Source organism: Macaca fascicularis, chromosome 13 (genome assembly GCF_037993035.2).
Source record: "Macaca fascicularis isolate 582-1 chromosome 13, T2T-MFA8v1.1".
NCBI lineage: Eukaryota > Metazoa > Chordata > Mammalia > Primates > Cercopithecidae > Macaca > Macaca fascicularis.
This window is the reverse complement of record NC_088387.1, coordinates 2,417,422-2,426,928: the sequence shown is the minus strand read 5'-3', so window position 1 is coordinate 2,426,928 and position 9,507 is coordinate 2,417,422. Positions and strand designations below refer to the sequence as shown.

The 9,507-nt window shown below is 43.8% G+C and overlaps 1 protein-coding gene across 5 annotated transcripts in view; it reads left to right on the top strand.

The window, feature by feature from the left end:
* The first annotated feature begins 2,189 nt into the window (after window positions 1-2,189).
* The window catches only part of TMEM131 (transmembrane protein 131), a 257,449-nt gene continuing 250,131 nt past the window's right edge, over window positions 2,190-9,507 (top strand). For all 5 annotated transcript variants that reach the window (XM_005575032.5, XM_005575031.4, XM_065526617.2 and 2 more), the window contains exon 1: window positions 2,190-2,645. In XM_005575032.5, the coding sequence (XP_005575089.3) occupies window positions 2,459-2,645 (187 nt within the window). In that variant the 5' untranslated portion in view covers window positions 2,190-2,458. The remainder of the gene's footprint in view (window positions 2,646-9,507) is intronic.

Below are 9,507 nucleotides of genomic sequence, written 5' to 3'. Positions count from 1 at the left end.
CCTATTTCATTACATCGAAATAAAATTTGACTACTCAGTTTTAAGGCTAATACTCAAAAAAGTAAAATTGCTTATTATTATTTTTTGAGATGGAGTTTTGCTCTTGTCGAGGGCATAGTGCAGTGGTGCGATCTTGGCTCACTGCAACCTGCGCCTCCCAGGTTCAAGCGATTTTCCTGCCTCTGGAGTAGCTGGGATTACAGGCACTTACCAGCTAATTTTTGTATTTTTTAATAGAGACGGGTTTTCACCATGTCGGCTAGGCTGGTCTCGAACTCCTGACCTCAGGTGATCTGCCCCCCCCCCCCCTTGGCCTCCCAAAGTGCTGGGATTACAGGCGTGAGTCACTGCGCCCTGCCCTAAACTTGCTTTTTAAAATCATTAGGGTAAGGTCATATTTAAATATACATTAATTTATGAATAAATTTAAGTGCTTGCTTGACACCGGACTATTTTATAGAGTAGATTCTGGAGTTTCTTTTGTCTTTCTGAAACCTTATTTTCCTATCTAACTTGTTCTGAGACGAACTGTGGGCAGACTTGGCCTTATACATGTATCAACTCACTCAATAAAGCTGAGGAAAGTAAAATGTCTCTGGGCTAAGAGCTGGGAGGAAGTTACCAAGATGAGTAAAGAAGGACCCCCTCCAAGAGCTTAAATTAAGTCTTGGAGAGAATAGCCGTGCACACCAAGAAGCTCAACCTAAGATGAAAAGGGCATCTAAGACGTGCGAGATGGCTCGTGAAGGAAATAGACGTCTTAAGAATTTTTCCGGGCCCAGCACAATGGCTCATGCCTGTGATCCCAGCACTCTGGAAGGCGGACTGCCTGAGCCCAGGAGTTCCAGACCGGCCCGGCCAACATAGTGAGACACCATCTCTTAAAAGAAAAGAAAAATTGGCGTGGCGTGGTGGCGGGCGCCTGTAGTCCCAGCTACCCCGAAGGCTAAGGCCTGAGAATCACCTAAGCCCGGGAGGCCGGGGTTGCAGTGAGCCCAGACCGCACCACTGCACTCCAGCCTGGGCGGCAGAACCAGACCCTGTCTCAAAAATAAATACATAATTAAAAAATAAAAAAAGGCCGGGCGCGGTGGCTCAAGCCTGTAATCCCAGCACTTTGGGAGGCCGAGGCGGGTGGATCACGAGGTCAGGAGATCGAGACTATCCTGGCTAACATGGTGAAACCCCGTCTCTACTAAAAATACAAAAAACTAGCCGGGCGTGGTGGCGGGCGCCTGTAGTCTCAGCTACTTGGGAGGCTGAGGCGGGAGAATGGCGTGAACCCGGGAGGCGGAGCTTGCAGTGAGCCGAGATCACGCCACTGCACTCCAGCCTGGGAGACACAGCGAGACTCCGTCTCAAAAAAAAAAATAAAATAAAAATAAAAAAAGAACTTTTCCTAGAGGAAGCCGGCTACTGGATATTCTAAAGAGCAGTCTGTCCGCCTCTGCCTTCTCCGTCCAGAGTCACTGACGCTTTCTGCACACAAGGTGTTCCGCGCCAAAGCGTGCACAAGCCAAGGCAAGAGGACTCCATCAAGCGCCTCCTGGGTACCATGACTCGGAAGACCCAAGGATGAGTTCAGCGGGTCACCATCCTCAAGGAAGCACCACCAGGAACTGAGTCAGGCCCGGGGTATTCTCGATGTCAAAGCGGCCGAGAGGCGGGAGTGCCACCAGGAGGAGTCACTGGAACGGACTTTCCGCGCTCGTCTCGCGGTCCGGATGCTCACTCAGACCCCTGCAAGGCTCCAGCACTGCAGCGCAGAGCACGGAGGATCGTCCCGGAGCCGGAGAAGAAGCCAAAACTCCCAGGGCCCCGCAACTCCGCCCCTGCCCCGCCCACGCAACGCGGCGGCTGCGCGGCAAGGCCGCCCCGTCTCCACGTGATCGCCGTCACCGCCTCCGCGAAGCGGAAGCGGCCATCATAAGTCCTGGCAGCTGAACCCAGGCCTGCCTCCCTCCTTCTCCTGCACCGGGCAGCGGTGACGGCCTGGGGTTGTTCTCTCCTGGTTCTGTCTGGCCGGGAAGCCGCCGGCCTCCGAGAGCGGGACGACGACGTGGGGCCCGGGAGCTTCGGGGCGGACAGGCTGACCGGCGGACCGCCCAGGTGTCGGCACGACGTGGGCGGTGCCCAGAGCCGCGCCCCGCCCCTCGCAGGCCAGCGCTCAGGGCCCGCGGCCCGTGCCCGTTTCCAGTATGGCCGCCCGCCGTGCCTGACCCGCGGCCTCTCAGCTCCGACTCCTTGTAGGCGATGCCCAGGCCAAGACCGTGACTGACACTCTCGCTCACACGCACGCACGGACCCAGGCCCACGCCCGGAGCCCGAGCCCTGGGCTCGGAACCGTTGTCGTCCCCGGCGCCGCGGCCAGAGCCCGGACCACGGCTTCCGCGCCGCCGCCGCCTCGCCGAGAAGGGCCGCGCCGGACCTCGAGCGCGGCGGCCCCCGGCCGGCAGGGATGGGGAAGCGGGCGGGAGGAGGAGCAGCCGGAGCCACCACCGCCGCCGTCTCCACGTCCGCCGGCGCCGGGCTGGAACCCGCAGCCGGCCGTAGCGGGGGCCCGCGCAGCGCGGCAGCCGGCCTCGTAGGAGCGCTGCACCTGGTGATGACCCTCGTAGTGGCCGCGGCGCGGGCCGAGAAGGAAGGTGGGTGTCCCCCGGCGGCGTCCCTGCGGCGGGGCTGTCACGCCGCTCTCGCGGAGGCCGGGCGGGCTGGGCCGGGAGGAAGGGCCGCGGCCGGGGCTCCGGCGCGAAGTTGGGCGGTCGGGTCCCGTCCCGAGCCGGGACCTCGCAGCGCCCGCCGCTTGGAGTGGCCCGAGCTCTCCGTGATTCCTTCCCCTGCCTTCCCCCCCGTCTCCTGTCACTGCCATTTCAAAACTTCCTGAGTTCTCGTACGTTCTTGCCACTTGGCCCGCTAGGTAGGAGGGGCATATTTTTTGGCTTTATTTTGGCTAATAGGTACATTTTAGGACACTTCTGTTTTCTTGGTTGCGGTTGGTTGCGTGCAAATAGAGCTTACTTTAAAATGCGGTAAAAATAGCGAGACGCAGCTTACAAAATTTCAGTTTGAGTTTGTTCAGACATTTCTTCGAGGGGAATCTTGATCCTGTAGCTTCCTCCTTTAATGTCTCTTTGCGGTATTGATGACTCTTTATTGTTAGACGTAAATACAATTCCATTTACCTCTTTAGTAAGCTTTTGAAAGCCTGTTTGCGTTTCTTATTTTAAAACACGTAATTCGGTGCCTTTGTCTTTGATGTGAAAGCCTTTAAAAATAAATGTGAAGTTGCCAGTTTGCAAGCCCTTACAGTTAATTTACGGTTAAGGGCTGGCCCCTACTTAAAAAAACTCTCATTAGTATCGTGCTGCTGCAAAACGGGTACTTGGACAGGGTCAAAAATTATTTTGTAATCTTGAAGACCAAATCAGTGTAATTTCATCTACACTACCTCTTTTTGAGCCAAGGGACATGTGAATGGTCACAGAGCTTTCATGAAGAATTTACTAAGTGAATAGTTAAAAACAAAAAACAAAAACTAAGCAAAACTTGTTAGTTTAGCATTGCACATGAAACTGCTCGTACAAGAAAACAATTTCTTGCCACGGTAACTTTAGAGTTAACGTTCTACTTTCTGACTGAAGTCACTTGCTTTTTATTGTTATTGAAGGTAAAAGCAAATACAAACTGAATTAGTAAAGTGTAAATGTGCTTCAGGATACTGTTTCTTTTATTTTTGTCCACATTACATTCCCTTATTTAACTCTCTAAGCAACCTTAGTCTGGGTTAACATTGGTGGAAATTATTCAAAGAATTGCCGTCTATAGAAAGGATTAATTGATGGAAGCAGAATTATTTCCAGAATAAAATATTGCCGGTTTAGGACTAGTCAGGCCTGGGGTTGTCATAATACGTCATTGGCCACAGATCTGCAGTTCGTTGAGTGTTCTGTGTGATCGTGGCACCTAGCATTTTGGCATGTAGTGGGTGTTCAGTGAACCCAAAATAGTGCAGTAATTTAATGGACATTTTTTGGGTGGGACTTCAGGTAGACCTTGGTGGGCATTGTGTCCTTGCTTTTCTGTTCTTTTGTTTACCTTGCACGGTGCCAAACACTGGCGCTTAACATTTGAGTGGATGACTGTTTTCATGCGCCCTTAGCACAGGGAAATGAAATGATGATTGAATCTAGTAAAGCATTAAGTTTGTATTTTCCTTCTACTGCTGCTTATTTTTCCAACAGCCATTTTATATGCTAATAAAAACTTTACTCTGGGTAAAGTTAAGTAAACAGATTTTTTGTTGGAGAACTGTCAGCCTAAAATATATTCGCTAATTTCTCATTTGCATAGTTTATACATGTTCGTGCACCTCTCTGATATCCATAGATGTGTGTAAGGATTGGATGAGGAGAATACTTGCCCGGGTGTTAAGTTCGTGTTAAAGGAGTGGTTGAATCTGCCAGTGGTCCTGGGTGAATCAGATATCCTTTGTGGCCCATGCTTATCTGTATGAACAATGTGTGTGTGCAGAGTTATCCAAGATATTAATGGGGATGATACTAATATAGAACATAGGCCTCTACCCATCATAAAGAGATCTGGTTCTAATCAAATATTCTGTGAAGGTATCTCCAGAAATGGCTTCTACTTTAAAACTGATCATATTCCAGTGTTGTTTCTAAGTAAGGGAAAAGCAATTTATTTTCTCACGTGATTGTGACACTGTGAGTTTGGCATCTGATGAGGCACAAATACAATATTTGTCCTACAAGGTACTGTTGAGTTTTTCAGCAAGTCTGGGCAGATTTCTGAAGATGGCTGAGTTCCGTTTGTCCATTCACACCCGGAGGAATTTTTTGTCTGTTGAAGTAGCATAAACTAGTTTAACATTTCCAAGATAAGATCTACCTGCAGTTTTAATGATGATTCTGCAGGTATTTTGTATGTTTGTATTTTTTTTCCTTCATTCCTGTATAATTTCACTGCACAATGTTTAAAAGACAATAACAGTCATTGTCTCCTGAAGAAAAGCTGCAGAAGTAAATTACCTAATGTAGTTTTTCATGTTTGGACTTGATGTTGGTTTTTTTGAGTCAGAAGCATGGACCATTGCTTGTCTTAGCATCCTGTATGTCTTAACTGAGCTATGGGAGTGTGCTATCACTAGTCCAGAGGAAAGGTACCTTTGAGACGGTTTTGGCTGTGATGTAAAGTTTGTAAGGACTTTGAAAGAGTTTTCAGAGGTAGAAGTTATTATAATTACTACAAATAACTAGTTCTAGATTGGTGGCAAGATTTTTTCTTGAGGCTAATATCTAGATATTGAGAATAGCAAAAATGTGTGTGAGTTGTGAAAATATATTTTTAAAATATGTAGTGAAAATACATGTGTGTATATTAAATGTATAATTTTAGTATTTTGAATTACAAAGCAGCCCGTTGTGACTGGCAAATAAGACCTTTTTAAAAAAAGCATCATATATCATGTAATGTAATTTCATTGTGAAGTGGGTTTTTGGAAGGCATTTAATTTATTAAATCAATTATTAAATGAGAAGCTATAGTTTATGTATCTAGTAAATATAAATTCAAATAAATTTTCAAGAATGAGTGTTTCAATCTATGACGATTTAAATTTCATTGTCGCTTGTTTTATTAATTGGCAATTAAATGGCAGGGTGACATTTGACAGCCTTTATTAGGACTTTTAAAATTTTTTGCCAGGTTACTGTAGTTTCAGGCACAAATTTTTGTTTTAAGCTGTATTTGTGACGTAGGTGCAAAACACAGTACAAAGTATTTACAAAGCGTATGAGAAAAGTGCGTAGGACTAAAGACTGCAAGAAAACAGGTAAGAATCTAATAGTTTTCTAAGGGTAGCCAAATTGACTAGGAGTGTTATTTACTTTTTCTTAACCAAATTATTTTTAACCTACTTATTACTCGATAATGTTAAAATGTTTGAAAGTGATTTTCTTAAGAGTGAGATGTGTTAACCCTTTTGTATGGGGTAGAGTGGGTTCCTTTTAATTTAGGGCCTAGTAAAGAGCGTATTATTGAATAAGTACTTCACTAATGAACTTTTGTAGCCTGCTTTTACTAAAGGCTGTCGCCTGACGGAGCGTTGGAGTTTTGTAGTTGGAAAAGTGTGTCCTCTTTTCCTCTTACACCATTTTGCTCCTCTTTCTCATTCTTTACAGTGAATCTTCATAGACATCTGCCAAAAAGATTGCTTTGGGAGTAGATGTAAACTCATCTAATTGTTACCATCCAGAGTAGCAATAAGCCAAATTACTCTTGGAGGAAATTAAAATCTTTGCTAGGTGCTTGATACATTAGGTGTTCTTTCTCTTGCCTGTGTGTGACTCAAGCGCTCTGATTGGCCTTGCCAGACCGAGAGGCCCTTTTCCTACGGCTGAATTTTTCCCCACTGTCTCTTGTAAGCAGCATCTGGCCTTGTGTTGGTGCCTCTGTACTTCGAGGTTCTGGTTGTGCCCTCCTGTCGGTTGTGCTCTCCAATTGCCTGTTGGTTGTCTTCCTCCGTATGTGTCTAGCGGTTGGTGCACACTGCATATGTCCAGGGCAGAATTATCTTGCGCCACCTCCAGTTTTCAGTTTTTTGTTAATGCTGTGATTATTCTGCCTGCCCCATTGGATTCAGTTTTGACCCTTTACCAAGTGGCATCAGTGCCTGTTACATCCTCTTTTGATCAGCTGTCCACTGCCTTCAGCCTGGGGCACTGCAGCAGCCTGTCTCCTACCACCTTCCTGTTTCTGTTCAGTCCTGCATGCACCCTCTGAGTTTGTGGTGTCTTTGTTAATCATTCATCATTCATTTTGACGCTTAATTGTGTACTGCCTTGTTTAGCTACTTAAATGATTTCAAGGGTGTCAATTCTCCACCTAGGCTGGAATTTCTGTAGGGCAGAACCTTTGTCAACATCTGTAGTACATACATAGCAAGCATTCAGTTTTGAATGAAAGTTTGCCTAAACTTTCATTGTAATATAATTTTATTGTGAAGTGGGTTTTTGGAAGGCATTTAATTTATTATAAATGAGAAGCTATAGTTTATTTAGTAAATATAAATATACATTTGAATAAATTTTCAAGAATGATTGTTTCACCCTATTGACAATTTAAATTTCTTTGTCGCATGTTTTATTAATTGGTAATTAAATGGCAGGGTAATGTTTGACAGCCTTTATTAGGCCTTTTATAATTTTTTGCCAGTGTACTATATAGTTTCATGCACAAAGTTTTGTTTTAAGCTGTATTTGTGACGCAGGTGCAAAACCCAGTACAAAAATAATTACAGAGCATATGAAAAAGTACATAGGACTTTTTGTACCTGAGAACCTAGGTTGAGAGTCAGAAGTACAGGTAAAACTCAGTTCTGGTGCAGATGTCATGAGGAAGTCTGCTATAACAGGACATTGAGTAACACCAGTTTTTTCTTCCCCACATGTTGCTTTTCCTTGTAACTAAAAGGAGTTGTATACACTTATCTAAACCATCACTTTTATAACTTTTGGATTTTCAGATTTTCAGATTTTCATAAAACCCTAATCTATAGATCATGAAACTGAGGCTTAAAGAGGTTAAGCCCAGCATGATAGGTCTGGTAAATAGCGGAGCCAGGATTCCATCCTAAGACATCTGTCCCTTGAGCCAAACTATGTAACCCCTAATGAGCACTTCAGGAATTCGATTTTGTTATATTGTACCAACTGCAAAAAGAACAGACTTGACAGTTCATGCCAAACCCATGTATTAGTATTCAAGTAAAATGTACTTTCTTTAAAAAAAAAAAAAAGAAAAGAAATGCCAGCCACAAGCTTTCTTATCACTTTCTGTTGACTTGTTAACAGTTTAAGTAATCACAGGCCATTCTGGATCATGAAGGTTCTTAAAAGGAAACCAGTGAGTGGATAATACAGGGAAATGAGTATTTGGTATTGGAAGCTACTGTCTCTTTGTTCTTGATGACTTAGATACCTGGTTGTATTGCTAAATATTAAGCAATATTGCCTTCTGTAGATACTGCTTAGCTCCAGATTGGTGTGATGAGTTAGTCTAGACTTGTGGAATATTCTCCGAAGCTGGCCCTGGATTAAAAGGAACTGGAGGTAATGCAAACGCTGGTAGTAGCATTTGCTTTGGCAGGGAGAAATCTCTCGCAGACTTCCATTAGCGGTCCAAGGGCTCCGGAAGAAGTTCATTTCCGGTGCTTTGTTCTTATTAGGGCATTTTAGAATTAGGTGGTCATTAGTTCTCATCTGTAGTTCCAAATCTGTTTTTTTGTTTGTTTTTTTGTTTTTGTTTTTTCATTCCCATGTGATTACTTTTAAAACCACAGATGGAAGGTTTCTAGAAAGCCTTTGCCATTTGCCTGATTGATTTTGTTGCATACAACTGCCATTTTAGGGCAGAGATTTGAGGTTTAAGAGGATCTTTTAGATGGTCAGTCATGATAGAGTATGAAACCTATGTTTTAATTTATTTTCTAGAAACTTTGTGGTTAACAAAAACATAAACTACTTAACCATTTTTATATGTACAGTTCAATAGTGTTAAGTATATTCACATTGTTGTGTAGCAGATCTTCAGAACTTCATGTAAAACTGGAACTCTATACCCATTAAACGACTTCCTAGCTCTCTCTCTACCCTTAACCCCCACCCCCAGGCTCCTGGGAACCACCATTCTACTTTCTGTGTTTATGAATTTGACTACTTTAGATACTCCATGTGAGTAGAATAATGCAGGATTTGTGACCTGCTTATTTTAGTTAGCATAATATCTGTAAGGTTAATCCCTGTTGTAGGATGTGACAGTTCCTTCCTTTTTAAGGTTGAATTATATTCTGTTGTATGGATATACCACATTTTGTTTATCCATTCATCCATCCGTGGACACTAGGCTTGCTCCCACCTCTTGGCTTTTGTGACTACTGCTGTGAAGTTAGGTATGCAAATATCTCTTCAAGACCCTGGTTTCAACTGTTTTGCATATCTACCCAGAAGAGAGATTTCTGGATCATGTGATAGTTCTATATTTAATTCCTTAAGCAACCACCACATTTCCATAGTGATTGCATAATCTTACAATCCCATGAATGATATACAAGGATTCCAATTTCTCCATGCCTTTGCCAACAGTCATTAGTTTTTTGTTTTCTTTTGATAGTGGTGTGAGGTGCTATCTCATTGTGGTATTTATTTGCATTTTTGTAATGATTAATGATATTGAGCATCTTTCCATATCCTTCTTGGGCATTTGTATATCTCCTTTGGAGAAATGTCTATTCAAGTCCTTTGACCACGTTATATTCGGGTTTTGTTGTTGTTGTTGTTATTGTTGTTATAGGAGTTCCTTATATATTCTGGATATTAACCCCTTATCAGATGATTTGCAACTGTGTTCTCCTATTTGGCCGGTTGCCTTTTCACTCTGTTGATCATATTCTTTGAACGAAAGTTTTTGTTTGATATAGTTACTTTTGCT